The sequence below is a fragment of the Perca fluviatilis genome, chromosome 23 (genome assembly GCF_010015445.1).
Source record: "Perca fluviatilis chromosome 23, GENO_Pfluv_1.0, whole genome shotgun sequence".
In the NCBI taxonomy this organism is placed as follows: Eukaryota; Metazoa; Chordata; class Actinopteri; order Perciformes; family Percidae; genus Perca; species Perca fluviatilis.
In genome coordinates, this window is record NC_053134.1 from 13607565 (window position 1) to 13631339 (window position 23775).

The following is a 23775-nucleotide window of genomic DNA, read 5'->3' on the forward strand; positions in this document are numbered from 1 at the left end:
CAGGGAAATCTGAACCTCTGGAAAATCTAACCGTTTCACCTCAGCTCTGCTACCCTGGAGTAATCTGGGGATATTTATCTTTTAGTAAAATACAATGTGCTGCTTTTACCCTATTTTATACATGTGTCTTTGAATATATAATCTCCAACTCAACATATCTAGATGCAAAACTGGGCAGCGGGGTGGTTTATGCCTATAATATGTCAATTTTTTTTTTCAATGTATGATAAAAATAGATACGTGTTTGTTAAAGCGAAGCCTCATAATATGCCTTTGTAATTTGAGATATTGTGCAACAGAGATTCCATTGTTTAGTGAAACTGCCTTTGGGACACAACACTTTAAATGTCTGAAAAACCCTCTAGACAAACATCTCAATATCCTTATTGTGTGCCTCCCTTTGGCCCGTTACCAACACATGGACAGATTTCAGGTCAGTACCAGGTTAAAATGGGTCATCACTATAAAAAAAATAGCTGCAATGCTAAAATTGGACATGGTGAGCCATATTTATTAGCCTTGTTAGATGCGATTCATTTTGTCTATGTCAGGAGACTACAGTGATATGACTTCACAATGTAACATTTCACTGTAGTAATGTATGATAGTAGTTTGAAAAAAGTATGAAACTGTAATATAAAACAATAAAATGTACTCGGGATTTTAATATATATTAAAAAAAAAAATTCTGTATCAGCACAATACTTGCATATGCCAACAGAGCTGTCAGAGCCCAGTTTCCCTCCTAAGGCACCGATTGAATGACTGTTATTGGAGGAGAGCTTTGAAGCCCCAAAAGTGTGTATGTGTGTGCTTGTATGTGTGTGTGAAGAGGCGGCTAATCCGCCTTGTGTTGCTGTTGAGAAAGAAATTTCAAGGTCTTTGAGTGCCAGTGGAGCTAAGAGCCTAAGGTCACCACACACACACACACACACACACACACACACACACACACACACACACACACACACACACACACACACACACACACACACACACACACACACACACACACACACACACACACACACACACACACACACACACACACACACAAACACACACACACACACACACACCACGGTCCTTCTTCTTCTTCTTTTAGTCCTCAAATTTCTCTGCTCCTCTCCCTCCCACTCCTCCTCCCTTTTATTTCCTTTGTCTTTTCTCTCCCACTCTTTCCTCCCTCCCTCCTGCCCATGTTTCCCATTTCTCTATTCTATCACTGAACTCCCTCCACGATCACCTCCCTCTTCATTAAATTCCTGCTCCTGATCGTTGCCACTGGCTTCATCCTCCTAATCTTCTCCAATCACCTGTCCTCCGAAAGTTCTCAAAAATCTAAATGTTCTGTTTTTTTAAACGTATTCAATTATATCCCCCTCTACCAAATGTAGTTGAATGTTGGACAGGCTCCTACTGATCGCCTCGGACACAAGAGGGGTGAACTTTGACCTTTACCCCTCCTCCATCCTTCACTTCTTATAGAACTTAAATTCTCTCCTTTCCTGCCTAATTTTTTCTTTTACCTCCTCTGTTGTCTTGTAGTTGACTCACATTCTTAACTTTATCCCAATTTCATGGAGCATCTATGCAAAACAGTCACCTCATGGTAGTTGGTTTGATTGGGATACATGTTCCCACCTGATTGGGGGATTTCAAGTAATTTAAAATAGTAAACAGAAATCTTTAACACTAATACTGTTTAAGGTTAGTAACTCAAGATTAAACTGAATCCAAACATTTCTCCTTCTCCATTTTCTCTCATTCCAGGAGAACTACATCAGCCTCTTCTGCTTAGTGACCTTCCTCTGCCATCACTCCACTCCCTCTATCTATTCATCAATCTATTTCTTTACTAAAGTTTAAGCAAACTATCTGCTATATCTCCTTCCTCCTCCTCTGTGTCCATCCATCTATGGATTCTCCTGCAAACAGAAGTTAACCTGCTTTGGATTGGATGCCAAAGAATGTAAAGCTACAACTCCCCCAAATCTATCTCTGAAATACACACACAGACACAATAATTTAAACATATGATATTAAAGTGAGTCAAAGGGATGGAAAGACACTCATACCACACACACATACAAACACACGTTTGCAGAAAACCGACAAGTTCCAGATGATCCTAACTCCCACAGGTCTCTAGTTCCCATGCCCACCCAGTGAGGGAATGTGATTGGTTGTTATGTGCATGCGCGCGTGTGTGTGTGTGTAACTTTACTCCCACCATTCTGACTTTACTCCCACCATTCTGCCACATGTCAGCAGTTGCTCAGTCATCTTTTGGACACACACACACACACACACACACACACACACACACACACACACACACACACACACACACACACACACACACACACACACACACACACACACACACACACACACACACACACACACACACACACACACACACACACACACACACACGATATATAGTCACCATAGACCTTTAATACCCTTATATAACGCATGCACTATACAATGTTTAATGGACGTTTCATTCCAGTAAGCCAGGGCATATTAAATAATATACTTGTATTAAAGCAACTGATTTATCAGCCAGTTTATTTTCTGATTATTTAACCAAATTACAACTTTTTTTTTTAAATTACCAACAAAATCAAGCTGAATTCTGAATTTGACCTGATGAAGACCCTAGACCCTTTTTGATGAGCAAGAGAGACAGAAAGAGAAAGAAAGAAAGAAAGAGGCATGTGTGACAGAGGGAGAGGGCAGACGTTTGTTTCCTGATAAACAAACTGCCGTTTCCTTGACACAGGGTATCAGGCGAAGCTGATTTTAGCTCCTGGGATTCAGGAGGACTCAAGGAACATCTTGTGATGGAGATGACAGGAAAACAACCGCACAGTCCCACAGAATAATCGCACACTGAGAAATATAAACGAGTGGAGACTTTGCACAGAAAAGATTTAATTATGCAGTCTCACATCGTTTGACTTTTCTGGTTCTAATTAATTTAACTACAGTATGTTGAAAAGATGGAGCGGACTACCCACGCATGTGACTAATTATTTTATCCTCTCTCACCCTAATATTTTACTGTCATTCTGCAGAAAAACTACAGACAGACAGACATGACCAGCAGAGATTATTATTCTACATCTGCAACTACTGAATGCACTAAGACGAGCTGCAAAGACACTATTTTTTCCACTTTTTGTCCCCCTCAGCTTTCCCGTCAACACACATACAGTACAGACATGCAACACCTCTACATGTCTCTTGTTCACACTTTCTATCTCTCTCTCTCTTTCTGACAAACACACTCACTGCAGAAGTTGCATCGGTGCACCATAATGTAGCAACAGCATCCTGTGGTGAACTGGGTGCCATCCTGTCTCATGTTTCACAGTACGCAAGATGCAGTCTTTTTTTGTTAACTTTTATGTACAGTATCTACACACAGAGCTGATTGAGAGCTGCCACATAGCAACTATACTGAAGCAGCTAGGAGGTAATCTGTCATGCTCAAGGGCACCATAACTGGGACAAGTAGGTGAGAGATGCAACAGTGTTACTGATTTACTTTCAGTACCCTGAATTTCCCAGACAGTCTGGGGATTTTGACAAGGAAGTCTCTAGTCATAATCTAACTTCTCTAACCTTTAGGATAATGCTGTCCTACAAATTCATCCTACAGATACAAGCTGCCACAGCAATCAGGAAATGTAAACCCACTCGTTTACACTTGGGCCTTGATTGTTCCACATCCTCTCCATCATGCATTACTCATTTATGCATCTTGTGGTGGTAGTAATCGGATGCACCACAGCATCCATTCACACACATAAAAAAAAAAAAAATCGGAGAGTGATCTCATTTTGTGAACATTTCTACAGGAAAGCATCCAGGTGAGCAGAAAGTTCTCACATATGAGTAACTTAACAATCTCAAGGTAAAAAGAGGACATGTAAGGAATAATAAAGAGAGAGGTTAAATTCAGCACCTGGATGGAATTGAGACACCTCAGGGATGACCACAACCACAAAATGACATTTAATGAAAGTATTATCCAGATAAACAGGAGGAGACAGAGCACAGACACATAAGAGGTGACAGATTTATGAGTCTGGACTTACCTGGAGCTCACACCACGCCACTTCCACAGTAGTCTCTGTATCCAGTCCCTTGTACACAGTCTTAAAGGACCCTCTTCCAATCTCGATGTCAAATTTCAGGAAGCGCCCATCTGGGGAAGTCCCTACAGCTTTTGTCTCCACCTCCTCTATATCCTCTTGCACTCGTTTCTCGGCCTCCCTCTGCTCTGCCCGTGCTTTCGCTAGCTCCTTCTCCTCCTCCGTCTCCTTCTCTTTCTCCTCGGTCGGACTACCAACGCTACCCCCGTCCACATGTTCTATCACTTTTCCGTCTTTTGCCACCTGTTGTGTGTCCTCTGACCCTCTGGGACGCAATGTGACGTCAGGCAGTTGGCCTGATGTTTTGTCGGCAACATCCAATACTGTCGGGCTGGGCTCTTTTACTGCCCCATCTGCACTATGTTCTTCAACAATACTACTTGTGGGAACAGCAATCGTGATACTGCCCTCACCTAAATCTTCCTCAGCATTTTCTATGTGCCCCTCCGCCACTGCCCTACCAAGGCCAAGACCAGGCTGAAGGGTTGAGGTTTGCAGGTAAGGACCTCTTGGGACCTCTCTGCCTTCAGCATCTCGTACCCCAGGTCCAGGACCTGAGGGAACTTGAAAGAAGAAGGTGGAAGGCCCTTCACAGTCTGGAGGTGAGGTGAGTATCACAGCTGCTTTGCTGGGCAGGTCCAAAGCTGTGGCATTGGAGTCACAAATGACACTCCGGCGGAAGAAACGGTGCTCGGCTATTTTAGAGTCTCTATCCATTGTGTGGCGCCGACGTTGGACCTCAGGGTGTCCGCTAAGCTTCTCTACCACAAGCGTGTCTGAACTGGCAGAGCCATTCACATTCTTAAGGGAGGTTTGGGGTGATGGACAGGGAGAGGCAGAGGGAGGAGGGGGGGCAGGGGCAATTAATTGTGGCGCTTCGCTGCTGCTTTCAGACATTTCTCCCCAAGACTCAGACCGCAAAAAAGGAATTGTGTGTGTATAAATAAGGACTTAATCAGACCAATCTATGTGTACACTGTGTGTATCCGGGCACAAATTTCTATTAGCGAGTTTATTTTTCAAAAGAAAAGCTGTCCAACCTCCGATGAAACTCTGGAAAAAAGAAAATGGATGGGTAACTCTAGTTCCTCTTTGCAATGTCAACTCTTTCAACAAAACAATCTACAGTTCCTACAAGTCCCTTCTGTACAGGGCTCAGGGAAGCCCCAAGAGAGCGGCAGGGGCTTTCGCTCAAAGATTGGGGAGGGAAGGGACGAAAGCCAGTCAAAGGAGGGGGGGTGCAAGCACTGCAATGATGTGACAACCGTCAAATTAACACTCGAATCCATCCTGCTGCCAACATCCAGAGAGGGACATCCACGACATGGAAGGACTTGAGATATAACAGACCAGTATAGCCTCCCAAAGGCTGATAAAACAAGGTATGATTGGAATCCAATCCGTTACAGCTTGATATGGTGGTCTGGTGAAGTTTCTGTAAGAACAGGCTGAAGCCCCCACTCGACGTTGAGTTAGGAATCCCTGGAGAGGTCGCTGGCCCGTCTGGTAAGGCCAGACAGAAGACTAGGTAGGCCTAGCCAGGCCCAGCTTGATCTGCTTCGCCCCTTGTTACTAGAAATAAAATAAAAGAAGAAAGAGAGTTGTAAGATGAAACTATATTTTCTTTATACACCTGACCAATCACAAAATTCAGCATCTGCTTTGATTTGACTACTTAACTGACCCAACCAACTTCAAGGGAACTCCAAATGATACTTCCCTGCCAAAGTGGAACATATAAGCTGCCAGATACTGTAACATTTTACAACCATTTGGCCAGTGATCAGCGGTATGAGTGACAGAGGCAGGGTGGGAAAATCAGACAAATGCTGCCACATTTTTGGTTGCAGTTGACAAATCTGTCAGCTCTTCCAACCACTAAGCAGCAATTCCTCATTTGAACGTTCTATTCCTAAACAATTTGGTTGGTAAAATAGTGAAACTAGCTTAGTACAAGTTTTATGCACCAAAAAGTGACTATTCACATTAATTAAAATACTGACTTCAGCAATTCATTATTCCAGATTTGGCTGTAAAAGGATTCAGCCAGACTTTGGGCCGACAAAAAGGTTTGGGATTTAACAGTGATGGTTTGACTTGAGCACAATCTTTAATCTCCAACTCAAGGTCGTTAACAAGAATAAGATCAGCATCCTACCTCAACCTATCCATCCCCATTGCCCCCGTGTAGTTAATGCAGTGGAGTGATGCAGAAGAGTGTGCGCCTAATTGCTCCACGTTCAAAATTTTGCCCAAAATCACCACCGCCTGGCTGACCTCAAGGTTAGGCTACTCTGTGGTAATTCAGCAGCTTAGGACAGCGAACAAATATTTTATTCTGCCATATTGCATTACAGAAAACTAACTAAGTGCTAATATGCTTCATTCACAGTTCATTAATTAATGTTTAAAACAACAAGTTTTCACAAGTCTTATTGACACTGACGCACAAACGAGTAAAATAATTGTCACATTTTCTTAAGTCATCTAGAGTTTCTTCAATTAACTCTTTCCCTAAGGGAATTTAAACTGCACAAACCACTTTCACATATATCAACCCAAATGGTGTATGACCACTTTATAGCAAAACATAGGATGCAAAGTCTGCTTGAAAGTCAAAATGATCTCAAGTTAATGCGTCAAATAGAATATGACACATGTAGGGCTGGACCCGAATATTTGAATATTCGTTCGGTGGGTTGGTATTCGATTTGAAAATTTGACATTCGAATATTGATAACAAGTGCGGAAATGTAAAACTGTTTCGCGTTTTTCCGTTGTAATTCGGCCAGAAACTTCAACATTGTGAGGCGAAGAGATCGTTTTGGATTATAAAGCTTGGATATTACATTTCCTTGGACTCTTGGGGATTTATGAAAATCAAGTTTTGGTCAAAATACCACTTTGTTGCTGAAAGGACAACGAAAACAGGTATGCATGCACTCTCGGCTGCGCAGATTACGGCTGAATTGTTATTTTCTGTTACTTTGTAACTTTGTAGCAGATTTAATGCTTTAAAAACGCTCATGAGTGGAAGTTTTATCAAGGTTACAGCGACGCCCCAGTCACAAAGTGTCCCGTTGTACGGAGGATGGTGATCCTTGAGAGGTTAAAAGTTTATTAATTCTGAACGTGTCTGGCCTGTCTATCTATATTGCACCAAATACGACACTGCACTCCTTTGTGAAGTCGTTTGGATGAAAGGTTCTCAAAATAATCAAAATGCGAACAAACAGACAGACACATAGAGATTCCTGCCTTTTATTAGAGATAATAATATGTTCAGCCCCCTCTCTCCGAAGCTTCAAATATTCGATGCTCATTACTACCGAAGCTTCGAAGCTCAAGAAATGGTATTCGGACCAGCCCTAGACACATGCTATTGTTCAGAGAATACTTTAAAATTTTACTGGGTGAAATTTGTCCAGATGGTTTCCTAGTAGTAGTGACCAAGCAAAACACCAGAGACTAATTTGGTGCCACAGGCTACTGCATGTTGTCTCAAATAAGGGAAGTGGGTGAAGGATGAGCACTGAAGATGTGACAGTAGGTATGTGCCTTAAAGGAACACGCCAACTTATTGGGAATTTAGCTTATTCACCATAACCCCCAGAGTTAGACAAGTCGATACATACCCTTCTCATCTCCGTGCGTGCTGTAAAGCTGTCTGACATCTCCAGCGGCATCAGCCCATCACAGAACAGGCAGGTGAATGGTTCCAGTAATCCTACTGCTCCGAATAAGTGACAAAATAACAGCAACATGTTGTAATTTAAATGTTGTGATTTGTAGAGTCACAGCGTGTACAAAAAATAAAGTAACATGAAACACAGCCATCTTCTAATCGTAAACAAACCGGGAACTATATTCTCAGGCGGAAGAATATAGTACTTGGGCGGAGTGATATGCTCGCAGCAAGCCTGTCTGAGAATATAGTTCCCGGTTTGTTTACAGATAGAAGATGGCTGTGTCTCATGTTACGTTGTTTTTTGTACACACTGTGACTCTACAAATCACAACATGTAAACAGGAACATGTTGGCGTTATTTTGTCACTTTTGTCACAATTCGGAGCAGTAGGCTAGTTGGAACCAGTTACCTGCAGGATCTGTGCTGGGCTAAGCTAATGCTGGAGCCGTCAGACAGCGTTACAGCACGCACGGAGATGAGAAGGGTATGTATCGACTTGTCTTACTCTGGGGGTTACGGTGAATAAGCTAAATTCACAATAAGTCGGCTTGTTCCTTTAAGGCCACCAGGTAGAATCTGACTGCTTGCTTCTACCTCTTCCTAAGTGAAAATATGTCCTGTCCAGCTGTATATGCTGATTCATTGTTTGTATAATGATGTTATTAACAGGTTTTACATTTCTCCTAAAATAACCCCTATTTTGCATGCATGGCACCTGGCTGTTCACAACAGCTAGTGGATGTTATAAAACTTTAACATAAAACAACCGGAAAACCGAACAAGAATAGTAAATTAAATTTTAATTTCAAACAGGCTATGAAAATTGAAAAGGTAAAGTGTGCAACATTATCATATAAATTAACGTAAATATTGACCGATTTTCGCGTGGCAGTATGTACAGTAATTAATTATCACAGGTGTGCTGCTTCGACCAATCAGTTACCCTTTTATAAATTAGTCTTGCTAATACCATAGCACACAAGTGGAAATGGCTTGCAACAAAAAAATATATTGATTTAAAGCTTCTAAAACTTATAAAATATGCAATTATATACAGTAGGCTATAAGCAACTAAAAACGTTTTTACTAAAATTGTACTTTACAGGTGTCAATTCCTCTGTTAACAGGCTCCCAGCCAAATATAATGGACATAGGCTACTGTATAAACATTCAACTATGGCCACAATTGAATGGTCCGACTTAGTTTTCAGATAGAAGTAGGCCTAGATGGCTAGTTAAAGACAAACGTATCATTAAAATATAAAGGATTTGTTATCAGAAATATCAACACATCACCAGTTCCAACAGGTAAATTGATTCCATTTGTTAAGTACGGCTCATTAAAACCTAATCAATAGAAGATGTTCGTCCTGTTAAAATGAGCACAGGAGCAATTAAAAGTCCTGGGGAAAGGCATGGGAGTCGTTAAGTAGCTTACTAATGTATAGGCTAACTTATGACAATGTATTTTTAAGTTGTGTGAATTGTGAAAATATCTGAATCTTAAATGGGTAAAAACAAATGTGTGTAAGTTACTAAATGGGCTGGAAAGACTGCAAGCAGATGATAAATGTCCTAAACGCCAGCTTTGTAAGAAAACCTCCGTGCAGTGAGGGGTTCACTGCTGCCTGTTGAGGAACTCAAAAAAACGAGGCTATGAAGCTAACTTCGCTAGAGGCAAAAACAAGACTAAAGAAACAACCAGTCACGATTTGTATAAAGCATGATAATAAAACAAAACATGTACGGTTACCTATTACATTGGTGTGGGCTGTATCGGCACCGTAGAATTATGAAGGTACAAACTTGATTTAAAAGCCTGTAACTCCTCTGCAGTGGGGGGTCCGCTCCGACACAGCACAAATGTCAGTATAGTGCGTCACATTAAAGCCACAGTTGGTTGCCGAAAACCCCGAAAAAGAAGCTATTTACAAAAACATAACTTGGCTACAACCTTATCCTTCTAAAAAGGGTCCGAACAGCGTGGCGCTGAGCAGTATACGTGCAGCAAGCCGCAGCCGACAGACCAACACCTCCCACCGGGTAGAGCAGCCAAGTTCGCTCGCTGATGTCGCGGCGGCTCTGGTACTTATTTCTGTCTGTGTCTATGTTGTCTGTGTCCGGGTCATAAGGCAGCAGTCTCACTCAAAGATGCTATATCCTCATCCGTATCAACATTAAGTCCGCTCCTACGACCGCCGTTATGCTCCTCTTGGCTTGTGTAGCGCAATAAATCCGCTGTGATCCACAGTTATTCCCTGTTTTCAAGCCATCGGACGGCGGCTCTGTCTGCTCTCTGCTCTTCTCTGGCGATGACTCGACAAGGCGACGGCAGGGCTTTCACAGAGACGTGCCGCGTCAAGCAGCCACCGTAACCCGGATGAAACAGGAAAAGAGGTGTTCTCCCAAATTAAAACAAAATTACGATTTATCATCCAAAACGCACACTTATGAGCTCTGTGTGTGTGTTGTGGAACGAGTGGTGGAAGAAACTCTCAGATATTTTACAAGTAAAAGTCATGCATTCAAAATACTTGAGTAAAACTACAAAAGTATGCACGTCAAAAGAACTCGTGCAGAATGCCCAATTTCAGATTAATGTAGGCTATATCATACTATTAAATTATGTGTATTTATGCATTAGTAGGCTACATTAATGTTGCAGCTGGTAAAGGTGGAACTTATTTTGTACTAGCCTATAGGCCAACTGCTGGGTATAGCTTGTGAATTTCACCAAGGGATCAATAAATATATAATATATCATCATTAATTTGTCAAATATAGTTTAACTAGTAACTAAAGGTATTAGATTAATGTAGTGGGGTAAAAAGTACGACCTTTCCCTCTGACTTGAGGTAGAGTAGAGTTGAACAAAATGGAAAAACTCAAGTAAAGTACAAGTAGGCCTACCTCACAATTGTAGCCTAATTGTAGCCCAGAGTTGCCTACTCTGAGTGAGTCCACCACTGGGAATGACCAAAAATGAAGTCATATAAATCCACCAAAGCATGTTTAATCTAGTGAACAGTGCTATTGTTAAAAACACAATCCCATTTTTTTGGGCTGTGAGTGTTTATGAGTACATCCTGCAACTCTCAAGCTATTTACTTGTGCCAAACCTCCTATTTGTCCTGTGTTATTATTTTGTAGAGGACAGCAGAGACAGCAGTCTGCATCTGTTTGATCTGACATAGATCCAGCTGTGTCCCAACAAACAGAGCTAGGGAAGGAGAGGAAACACCTCTCACCTTTTTCTGGTTTGCTACACCGGTTATACAGTTCAACAACATTCGGAAACATTCGGAATTGATCAATGTGGTCAGTTTATGATTTTAACCGAGGGGGTTCTCATTTGTTTAAATTGATCAGTGGTTCATTTGTTCTTATTTTTAGAAAGATAATTGGTCTTCCATGAGCAAAGAAGGGAAACTACCTGTAGTATTTTTGTTTTAGTCTACTTAATCTCCTACAATGTCAAACTAAAATCCATTGCTGACCAAAGAAACATCATTCAAAGTCAATATTATTATTATTGAGTATTTTATTGGTTTACTGCAAAACATTCATTTATAAGAATTCTATGTTGACAGGTCAAACCGGAAGCACTGTTGTTTATTCTTGTGATCTTGACAAAATCTCACAACCAGAGGCAGACTCCAGTATCCTGAGCCAGTCAACAGCTGCAGTGTGAACCAACAACCAACACATTTATGGTTTTATTTTATGTCTCGGTCATGTTTGACCTATGTGTTTGACACATCCATAGTCAACCTTTCTAAATAATGTGTGTGTTCACTGAGTCTTTCCCTCTCTTAGTGTGCGTGCGTGTGTGTGTGTGTGTGTGTGTGGGGGGGGGGCCTTCACCTGCTCTCTCTCTGAAGCCCTCATCATCACTTTTAGTGTCAGACAAGCTTGACTCCCTATGGTATTATATTTCTTATCATATATGTACTTATCATGGGTCTAACAGTCCTAAAATGTTGTTTAGTGTAATACAATATCAATATAACTCCAGTTTTTTAAAAGGGAGGGAATAAACAGAAATATTTAATGAGATCATAATGTGCTGATATCAATGCCAACACAAAGGAAGTCCAAGGCAACAGATATCCGGCCTAAATGAGTGAAATCTGGCGGATTTTCCAGCGGCAATGAAGCAATCCAGGAAGTGGAACATCAGGGATATAGACTACAGTCAGCACATCAGAATGCAACCACAGTTAAGAATCTGACATGTTGTCTGTCTATCAGATCGACACACCCAGATATTGAGCTGCAGCGCCTCTGGCAAGAATAATCAAAACGGGATAATGGTTTTAACTTGCTCATTAGTCTACTTCCTAAAAAAGGAGGAAGAGTTCCTAAACGTACACTATTGTTCATTTTTAACTGTGGGACCTTCTTGTTTGTATTTGACAGCAGGGTTCCAAACTATTTAACACCAAGGCCCTTGCAATGAACACAAAGTGGCATCCCAACATTTTCTGACTGTCACTTTGAATAAATAAAACTATTTCACTAAAGAGCAACCAGACTGAGCCCTAACCACGTCCTATCAGGCATTCAACTTTCATGGTTTGATTTTTAAAAGTTAATATATTGTAAATATAACTAAGTTGGCAAAGACCCTGAGATTTATTTCTCAAAATGTAGGCTTGTAATTATCCTCTTTGTTTTGAATAATAACTAATTTCCCTTGAAATGGTGAAGACCTATTTAAGCTCACTCAATAGCCTTTTTTGGATTCATTAAACTTTGTATCTTTACTAATTAAGAGACATGCTTCACACTTGCTACATACTCCAGATATTCATGCAACTGTTCTTTTGCAAAAGTCTGCAGATTTGCGAAATGCAATAACAATCACTACTGGTCTATGGGCTAAAAACCTTACTGACAAATGTATACAGTCCTTGTCGTATCTTATCAAATATAACTGTTATCTAAGCTTCCACTGTTAATAGCAAGGCTAATCTATTCAGTATTGCTGCTATGCAATCAGCAAACACTACTGGAATGATAAAGAGTTGCCATTAATGTTGTCATACCTGCGAGTCTCAGATACTCCAGTGTTTGTTAGCCAGGCGAGGACACAAGCTGGGTCATGAACTTGTTGTTTTGGATCGTCACATGACCACCAGAAGTTTAATATTTGCAATCCAATCAATTTGGGTCTTAATTATTGACCAGGTACGTTGTTTGTCTGTGTGTGTGTGTGTGTGTGTGTGTGTGTGTGTGTGTGTGTGCATGCGTGTGGTGGGGTGCTCCTTTGTTTGTGTGCACACATGTTTATCCTGCACTTTGCTTAAGGCGGTGAAACTTAAATACGAAGTTGCCACAACAGCATGACAGCAAGTCAGGACTGAACATACTTTTGGAGAGTGCACAAAGACATTATTGAATGCATGAAATTTACATACAGTATATTTACAACTGCCAACTGATAGTCCATCAACTATTCATGTACAATATAGAAATAGTATCAAACTATATGTTGACATACTTAGAGATTCACTGTACAAGCAGTATTTCGTTAAGTTTAATTTAATTTTATGACCTCTCTTATACCCTTATGGATTGCATAATGATACATTTTATTCAAATTTGGCATGTGTCCAAAAACGACTATATATACACTCTGTCTCCATTGCTCTTTCACTTCGGTAAATGTACATATGAGTACTTCCTATTCTATCTATTAAATTGGAATCATTGGGCCATGGATATAAGAGCATCACATTGTTTTAAATGACGTTTATTGGCTAACAATTTCACCAATATCCTGGAAAGCAGCATGCACGTTTCAACATTCAGTACTCACCTCAACATTTCTTCAGTATGCACGCACGCACGCACGCAAGCGCACGCACACACACACACACACACCTTGACACACCTTGCATCTTACTTTAGTAAGCTGTAAAACTGCTTCTGACTGTAAATGACTCCATGATGATGATTTATTGTTCTCTCTCTGTTCGGACCTGAAGGCAGAATGCTACCTACTAGAGCAACACATTTTGGGCCCCATATCACCCTCGGACGACCCCTCTCAAAGTAGCTGCAAGGCATGAGGCCTCAGTAAGGTGACAAGAGACCTGAGCAGCACAATAATAAATCCACATTTCTCACAGCTCATGTAGGAGACACTCTGTCCCCCTAATCTTGCTCCACTATATTGTGCAACCCTTTAGTTCTTCTAAAAATCCACTTATCAGCACAAGTAAAGCTCACTAATTAACACCTCATAACTTGTTTGTTTAATCCGCAAAAAAAAAAACAATGTGTATGCAGATTCTGTGACCTTTGGACAAAGCCAGGCTAGCTGTTTGCCCCTGTTACCAGTTTTCATGCTAAGCTAAAATGACCATCTCCTGGCACACTTAAACGTGTCTTAAACGTAACACACGTGAGAGTGGTATTGATCTTCTCATCTAACTCTCGGAAAGGAGGCAAATAAGCCTACTCCCCAAAATATTGAACTGTTCACAACTTCCTTAATGATAGATTCTGCACCCTGTGTAAATTTCCATGTGCCCATCTGAGCAGAACATATTGGTGTGAATCAAACTTTAGCTGACTCAGGAATCAGCTATCATTGGCTTTTACTGTATTTGAGCAATCTAGGAGAAACTGATTCCACTGTTGCAATCATTGCACTGCAAGCCACTTTGGATGCCGATGTAATGCCTGAAATCCAAATGTTATGTAAAGCTTTTGAGTCAATACAAATTTCTTCATGGCTGTCCGTAGTGCAGGCAGTGACAGGGCTCGAATGTTCATGGAGACAACAGGTCTCGTTAGCTTGACTGACTCACACAGCTGGATATCATTAGCTGAGAGATTCTGACACCATAAGCTTTCACTCACTGACGTCTGAAGGCTTTTAGAAATAAACCAAAAGAACTAAACTCATCCCCTTATGTCAGCGAGTTTTATCTTTCTTTCTGTCAAACAAACTGTAATCCAAACTCCAACTTGTTCTGCCGTCTTCAACAGAACTCTGTGATGTATGATGTAATATATTAACTTCATGCCTCACTGATAAAAGTAAAACATTGTCTTTTCAGATTTGCTTTACCTTTTTGTTGACCCTTTTGGTCAAGGAACATTATCCCAGATCTGTTCAAAATATTGTCAACCATCACACACACACACACACACACACAAAAAAGAGGATGACCATATGTAGGGGGAATATGCAAAGAAAGGCTGCCGACATGGCAGTGTGTGTGAGCGTTTGTGTGCTGTTCTACCATATCAAGCATGCAACCATGCAAACTCCTCTCTGGAACTTCAGCTGTCATCAATCAGTTCTGGATGGGTAAATTGTCATGATAAAAGAAACTTTGATAAATGTGTGTGTTTCCAGAGATCTGTCTATTTTAACCTTTGTGATTGTTTTGTGTGTGTGTGTGTGTGTGTGTGTGTGTGGATGCAGGTAAGATAACTGACAGATTGTCTCTCCTGTTTAAACACTAATTGTAACCTGTCTTTACGCTGCTTTTTGAGAATTTGCCCTTCCTAACGAGCTACAACAGGTTGGAGAACGTATCGAAACTCAGCTCAGGTAGGCCAATTTGGGCTCTCCTCCCCCCCTCTCTCTATCTTTTTCTCTCTCACACTCTCTCTCTTTTCTCTTACTCTTTTTGTGTCCGAGAAATTTCTCAGATGGTAAGCATGTAAAAATTACTTATCTACCTGAAAATCAAAACCCAGACTGTCATGCATGTAATTCATCTTACGACACACACATTCTTCTTGCTTGCTGTCTTGCAGCCTGTCATGTGTTACGTTACACCCAGTGCCAGAAATAATCGGCGACAAAGGGCAAAATGGCACCCAAATTAAAGGTATTTGCCCCATAAAACACAATTGTGTGATTGTGTATCTAAATGGACAAAAATCCCCCAAAATTTCCCAAAAAAAATACATTTAATTTTCTACTGTGGTAACATGTATATTTCATGCTACAGAATGCATTCATGGACATCTGACATTAAATTAAATTAATTTGTGATTAATTTACCAATCAATCTAAAAAAATAAATAAAAAAAGAGACAACCTTTGCAGAACAAGAAGTTATTTAATATATCTAACATCCACAGAACCTCCCTGGCTTTCAGACCGGCCAGAAATCAAATGTTGGCTCTGAATGTCGACCGTGGGAGACAATTGTTTTCAGTATTGAGTAATAAAAAAAATAAATAAAAAATGGTCATTTAACAATTCAAGTCAGCTGGAGAATCATTCAAACCACGTGATACTGTGCTGTGGACACTGAATTACTGTAAACTCTCCTGCAGTTGTTCAGAAACTTAGATTTGACCTATTGCATGTCATTCTACCTACACACAGACACCCACACACCAGAGCGCTTCTTAGTACAACTGAATTCAACAAGTGAAGCAGCTGGTTGAGTGCCTTGGTCAAGGGCACTTCAGCAGAATTTACTGAGGAAGGGAACAGTAAGATTATTCTTACCTCTTTTTTCTTCTGCACTGCATGTGACAACTTCAGTCTAATCTCTTGAAATATGATTGCATGCCAGTAACTCAGCGTGTGTGCTGTATGTATGCAGTTGTGTGCCAGAGGATGTATTTTAAAAGATCTCATGTTGCAACAGTGAACCTGTCACTTCCCTTCTCTGTGCCACTGCATGCAGCTCTCTCCCCCTGCTTTTATTTGAGCCTGTGAAAGACAGGACAACTTTTGATGCAAGCAGGTGAGTTACGCTGGTGTTGGTGGTGTGTTTTATGCAAAGGAACATCCTGTTGTTTGTGAACATTTGAATTGTGTTTTAATCTTGTGTTTCTGCTTCAATAGTGCAACAATTACCTTTTTATAGTGTATCATATAATAGAAGGAACTTACTGTAACATATCAAATAAACACATATTCTTACAGTAACTGTCGTGGCATTGTAGCCTACAGTATGGAGATCAGGGCCATATCACTCAGCAGTACATCCTTTTACCAGATAGTGTCACTAAAGAGTCCAGAGGGGAGGTTTGAGAGATTTCACCTGATCTTACTGTAAACTTTCATTTTCTATTTTCTCATTTGCTCTATGGTTCCACATTTCTCCCTACAGACCTGTTAGGAATCCATTATTCTTCTCGGGCCAAACAAAATGTATCTACATGTTCTCACTCCCCGCGGTAACAGTCCAAATTGGAGGCAATTAACGTAAATGAGATCACTCTCCCTGCGGGGTGAGGAGTAGGTTAAATATGACATGGTGGTTGGTTCTGAACTGTAATTGTACAAGAAGAGAATGCCTCATATCAGAGGAGAGGAGAGGAGAGGAGAGGAGAGGAGAGGAGAGGAGGAGGAGAGGAGAGGAGAGGAGAGGAGAGGAGAGGAGAGGAGAATGATTAAACATGGAGAGTAATTAAAGAAAATAGAAAACCAAAGAAGATAATTAAAGACTTTGATGTAGTCCCATTAGAAATGGCTTTGTTTGGCCATGTTTCTAACTTCTTTTAATGGAAGTTTAATATAATTGCTTGCCTGTGGGCCAAAAGATAACCACAGAGAAGAATTCTTTAGTTTTTACCTCATGGAAAGCCCTTATTGGCAGGGTTAGTTGTATTAGGACACCTGAAATGCTGAAAAAAACATCATCAAATCCTATTAAAGCTAACCATATTTTGCAAATATGGTTAAGGGATTTCTCCCCAATTGTGCTCTTTTTTTCGGACGAAAGTAACTGTGGTAACCCGGCATTACAGCGTGTGTGTGTGTGTGTGTGTGTGTGTGTGTGTGTGTGTGTGTGTGTGTGTGTGTGTGTGTGTGTGTGCGCGCGCGCATTTTGCACTAATACAAAGCCACATTGTCCAAACCATACTGTATGGCTTTAAAAAGTAGTTATTAGGGTAATAAAATAGGCTACAGTTTTCAGTCAGCAGCTGTTTCCTCTAATTACTGTTCATGCTAAAATGGCAGCTTGCAGCTAAATCTTGTTAGAATAAATGTGCAGAGTGCAAAATCTGTAAATGGAAGATAGAATTTGCAGGTGGGTCAACAAGTGGCTTAACCAGAGTCTCCATCTCCAAAATTAGATTGCACAGAGGCATTCAACAGGTGGGTAATATTGCTGTACAATGTAATGAGTGTGTGAGAATGACAAGAAAAAAATTAAAGTACACACCATTTTTTGATTATCTGCAGTTATGCTTTAAAATCAAATTTCCTGTTTCCCAGGAAAAAATTACTGATGTATTCCTGGTAAGTAATCATTTTAAAGCCACAAGAAAACATTCAGGCCTGGTCTGTGCTGAATGCTGAACTTTGAGTCATTTGAGTACAACAAAAGCAGTTTCATTAAATGTAACATATTAAAAAAAAAAGCTTTTTATTTCTTGATGGAAAGCATGTGCATGTCTGTGTGCATGTATGATTGCATTTGTTTGCAGTCTGTCTCCCTCACCGCCTGAGTGTTTTGCCAACCTTTTCTTTTTATCAAAGCCCTCCTGCAGCGACTGAATCATTTTCATTTTTCTTTACAGCACCTTCAGAAACATCCAATCTCCATAAATTGGTGCAACTACAGTCCTCATTTTTATAAAATAGTTTAATGGGTGCAGCAGGGGTCCAGGGCAGACATACACTGAAATTGGTAAGAATCAATTGTTGACCTAGCCTGGCTCCGCCCTCCTACGTACTTCCGCTCAATTTTCATTTTCCTTCAGTACTCCGTCTGGGTTTGCGGTATATTCTTGGGTTTTCTCCGGCCAAATATTTGGCAGTCCAATCAGCGAACAGAGGGAGTGGCTGTGAACGATGACGTTGAGGTCGTGCGCTAGAAAGATGTGAGCGAAGCCATTCGGTCTGTTGTGGCAACGCTGCCGAATATCCAGAAGTTAAAGGTCCCATGGCATGAAAACTTCACTTTTTGAGGTTTTTTAACATTAATATGAGTTCCCCCAGCCTGCCTATGGTCCCCCAGTGGCTAGAAATGGTGATAGGTGTAAACTGAGCCCTGGGTATCCTGCTCTGCCTTTGAGAAAATGAAAGCTCAGATGGGCCGATCTGGAATGAGGTCATAAGGAGCAAGGTTACCTCCCCTTTCTCTGCTTTGCCCGCCCAGAGAATTTGGCCCGCCCATAAGAGAGAGAGAGACATCATGGCTTTCAAACGAGCAAAGTGGCAGCTGGACAAGGGAACACCCCCACTCTCCACCCACCTTGCCCCCCCCTCCCCCCTCTCCTCCTCAATAGCTACAGACACAGAAATGGCACATACTAAGGAAAGCTCATTGTGGGACTGGCTCTAGTGGCTGTAATTCTGCACCAAGGCTGAATTATGGGAAAGAGACTTCAGATACAGTATTAGGGGACCACTAAGGTCTATATAAATGCATCCAAAGAGCACCATGTCAAGGGAAATTTAAAGCCCGAGCAAGAACAATATTTGGCCATGATGTCCTGGCCCTCCTCCCCACGGGGTTTGGGAAAAGTTTGATTTTCCAGCTTGCTCCGTTAGTGGTGAAGAAGTTGGCTAAGGCTAACGCTAACGCTAGCGATGCTAATGTTAAACATAAGCTGATAGTTGTTATCGGTCTCCCCTCTTGTTGCACATGCGCATGACATACGTCACGACCAAACGTTAGCAATTGGTTATGGCACATCCAGCTCTGGGCAGATCCAATAGTTTTAAACTTCAACAGAGTACCCGCCTTCAAGGAAGTTAACACTTGTCAATGGAGAGTGGCCAGACTCTCTGTACAAATGAAATGTACGAGAGTCTGGTAGGACCAGACTATTGTTGACCCATTTAGCAGGTGAACTACATAAAAGCACACGTACACCTGCACACCTGTCAGTGATACAAACTTGCACCTTGATCAGTGCTGTTAGAAATACCCTCATCCCACGGTACCCTGCTCCTTCAGTTGTGTATGTTTGCATGAGAATGTGTTCGTGATAATATGTTTTCATATCTGTGAGTTTGTGTGCAGGCATCGGAATGTGGGGGTTTGGTCCGATAATGTTATCAGCTGGTATCAGAAGCTTAAATTTGCAAAGTCGCTCTGTTAACTTTGAAGTGGGTTACCTGTTGAGTCTGTGTGTGTGTATTGTGTGTGTGTGTGTGTGTGTGTGTGTGTGTGTGTGTGTGTGTGTGTTTACATCACGATGATGAAAATTCTTGGAGCATAAAGGCCCTTTTATTATTGTCAGAATGAGAGACTGGTAGCCTACTGTCTGGTTAATGTGTGCTTGTATGTGCATGTGTGCATGGCAGACAAAGGTAGAAAGCGAGAGGTCAGCGCAGCCTGGTACTCAACTGTTAAGGACTGTGTGTGTGTGTGTGTGTGCATGCGTGCGTGCAGGTGTGTGCGTTTGAGAGAGAGAGAGAGAGAGAGAGAGAGAGAGAGAGAAAGAGAGAGTGACCAAGAATAAGAATACAACAGAGACTGAATGACAAAGACAGGGGATTGCATATGTCCCAGTCAGTATCGTTACACAGTGTCACATGTAACCACAGCTGATTTTAAATCTCAAAAAAATACTTTGTAATTTTCTAAACAATGGCTGGAAGAAATGGCAACTGCCTTCTGGCAGATTTTATTAGCTGTAGCTAACTAATTATGCTAACATTAGCGACATGATTTGGATAAAAATGCTGTCTAACTATTTAAAACTATTAGTTTTCAGCTGACCTACTGTATTCTTAAAGGGGAAGCCTGTAAAACAAGAGTCTTAAACGTGCTTCTTATGGCTACATGACATCATGCTACAGCTAAAGATAGATGCTACAGCTGAAGTTGAAAGTTAGCATCCTCACCAATTTCCTCACCATTTTGAAACAGTATATTTTCACTTTTAATGTTACAGTACAAGAAAAAAGCCTTTTTATGTTAAGAAATAACTGATGTGATAGCAAACCTAACCCTATCTTGGCTAGAGTTTGGCTGGGGATGCTGGAGTCAACAAATAATCTTGTTAGATATTAGGGGTGGGGAAAAAAATCAATTCAGGTATGTATCGTGATTTTTTTACCCGACGATTTTTAAAATCAGATCTTTACCCCTCTGTTTGTATGATACAGCTGACAGCAATTACATCATATCCATTTCCAGCAAAACAGTCCGAAAGCAGAAAATGCAGAAAATACATGTTATGTACTTCTATACAAATGAAATAAATGTCCAATTGACTGACTGACATGTGATGTGCATTCTTTTTAGAAAACTAGTTTTTCGACATGTCTCATGATATATTGTCTCTAGAAGTGTACTATTTAACTTTTATTTTTGTTAAAGAAGGAAAAGAAAATTGCAGTACTCAATACTGTCAAATCGCATTACCTCTAGAATCGCAAAACAAATTGAACTGCCACCCGTGTATCGTGAAAGAATCAAATCGGGACAAAAGCATTTTGTCCCAGCCCTATTAGATATGCTCCTTGGCCTTGGAAGTAATGCTCAGTTACTGCACAACTGTAGGTAGTACGCTAGTTTGCCTGACATGCTAACGATTGTTTTTTACGTTAGAGCAGGTAAATACACGGTTTATTCCACTTCTACACTTTTACTCTTTGCTTGCTAATGTTGTGCACACTGCATCTTAAACTGCTTAATTAAAGAAATATTCATGTTTGCAACTTATACATATCTCAAAAAGCCAGCTAATAGTTTTCTGAAATGCTATTGCTTTCCCACCAAAGTTCATAATACATTAATCCCTCATTATTAGTGCCATGCCTGAAGTTGTTGTGTAAGTGTATTTAAAGCAGCACATGATTATTTAAGCCTTTTGCACACTTCGAAGTATCCACTTATTACTGTACATAAAACCTATTATTTCACACATCTTTCCCCAGCAGCTTTTCTGTCATATGTGATGTCTCACTTTCACATTCACAAACATTTATTTTAATAGATTCAAATGACCACGGGCAAATCCCAACTGAAATCTGCTTGCATGGAGAGTATGCTACTAATAACCTCCATACATAAGTATGACGTTTTTTTCCCATTCATTCATGAAAGAGGACACTGAAACATAAAGCCAGTGTTGCAGGTTTTGTTAGTGTTTCGCAACACCTCACAGCTGTGTTTACAGTCAAGCAAAATTGCTACATCAAGAGCAGAAGCATCACAAAGCTCCTGAAGGCTTTACTTAGAGACATTTAGTTAACAGATGTGTACACGGGCAACCTTAGCTGTCAGAAACCTCATCCTATAATTCTCTAGGAGCGAGAGTAAAGCTGTTTATCATAGCTCAAACTATTGTCTACATAGCAGTTATTCTTCTTCTTAGAACCAAAGATTTAACCATGAGGATTTAAACTCTTAGTTTCTAGGAATGAAATTCTGTGGGCAGGACGGTTTGTTTTTACCATCTCATTTAGGGATTAACTTGGAATCAATGTAATGTTTGCTTTGCACATCCAAACTATAGTATATATGTTTCAGGCTCTGTGTGTGTGTGTGTGTGTGTGTGTGTGTGTGTGTGTGTGTGTGTGTGTGTGTGTGTGTGTGTGTGTGTGTGTGTGTGTGTGTGTGTGTGTGTTGTGTGTTCTCTTCAGGTACACTTAATCTAAAGAAATTCCTGCCAATGCAGCAGCAGTTTTTTTAATACCTGTTGACAACCACCATTTCCCTTAGGACAATGTGTATGTGTGCATATTTGAACGAGAGAGAGAGAGAGAGAGAAGAAAAGACATGCTTTATTCTTTTAACTTTCTGTATGTGTGTCATGTGTGATCTGTCGGATGTTTTATTTTTGTGTCCACTACAACCTTTTTTTAAGTTCCTGTATGTTCCACTCATGCTGAGAAGAAACTTCTGGGTTTGAAGGGTGTCTGTCTGTTTGTCGTCTGTCTCTCCCTCCCTTTTCCTGTCTTTCTCTCTACAAAGTCAACAACTGCACGTCTCCTCAGTTTTACAAAAGGCCATTCACCCTCATAATCTAATAAACAATTTTAATTTTAATTCTAGTCCCACACTGCCGGCTATTGTGTCCTGTTCATTTTAAACACTGATGAAAAATGAAACTTACAGTCAGTCTACACTTCTTTTACATTAAACCGAGAAAGACGAGATAAGACATTCTTCCTGTTACAAATAACGGTTCCCTGGTTAAGAGAGCTGTAAACCCCTAACAGTGGAGCCTCAGTGCTTTTACGAGAAGACTTCTGACCTCAGTTAACTTAACAGAAATACAGCAGAATGTTTTGGTTGAGCAAACAAGCCCTACAGTAATAGACCCAACTTAGTGTGCATGGTTTGGTCATTAAAATAGATAGATAGATAGATAGATAGATAGATAGATAGATAGATAGATAGATAGATAGATAGATAGATAGATAGATAGATAGATAGATAGATAGATAGATTTGCCTGGTTTTCAGGACAATGGTTCATTTGGTGTTCCAGCATTTTTACAACCTAGATTTGGTATATGGATGGAGAATAGAGGCTGAAAGAGTGGAAAGTTTGTGTGTGTGTGTGTGTGTGTGTGTGAGAGAGAGAGAGAGAGAGAAGGGAGGGAGACCACAATGGGGTGAATAAGCCGTTTGTTTGTCCCTCGGCTGTCCTCTCTTGCCTTGCCTGGTGCTTGGTGCCTGGCGTCCAGGGACATTTCCTTTCATAAAGACCACTGCCATCCTTGCATCAGCATTTTCATCGCTGTGGGGTAACACTCGAGTGTGTGTGTGCTTGGTTGCTTGCTCACTTCGGGCCTTATTATGCAGGGACTCGGGAAGACAGAGAGAGGGGAGCAGGGCCGAGACATCGACCTGACGTCGCTGAGATCCACCATGCCAGCCAGCGGCCCTCTGCAGGTTAGTGCACAGAGAGGGAGAAAAGTGTGTGAAAAAGAGCGAAAGACTGGGGAAGAGACAGCTAGAGACAAAGGGGACAGACATAGAAAGAAAAAATGTGAAAGAAGTTGTTATATAGATGCAT

At 40.8% G+C, this 23775-nt stretch overlaps 2 protein-coding genes across 4 annotated transcripts in view; one reads left to right on the forward strand and one right to left on the reverse strand.

Annotated features, from left to right (window-relative positions):
• LOC120553470 (serine/threonine-protein kinase WNK1-like) overlaps positions 1-10192 on the reverse strand; it is a 101250-nt gene extending 91058 nt beyond the window's left edge. Inside the window, 2 exon segments of the mRNA XM_039791884.1 lie at positions 4113-5741; positions 9612-10192. Of these exon segments, the coding sequence (XP_039647818.1) occupies positions 4113-5066 (954 nt within the window). The 5' untranslated portion in view covers positions 5067-5741; positions 9612-10192.
• Positions 10193-23386: 13194 nt separating this feature from the next.
• The window catches only part of LOC120553484 (ninjurin-2-like), a 28284-nt gene continuing 27895 nt past the window's right edge, over positions 23387-23775 (forward strand). For 2 of the 3 annotated variants that reach the window (XM_039791943.1, XM_039791945.1), the window contains exon 1: positions 23387-23651. In XM_039791943.1, the coding sequence (XP_039647877.1) occupies positions 23556-23651 (96 nt within the window). In that variant the 5' untranslated portion in view covers positions 23387-23555. The remainder of the gene's footprint in view (positions 23652-23775) is intronic. The other variant, XM_039791944.1, reaches the window with a different exon arrangement.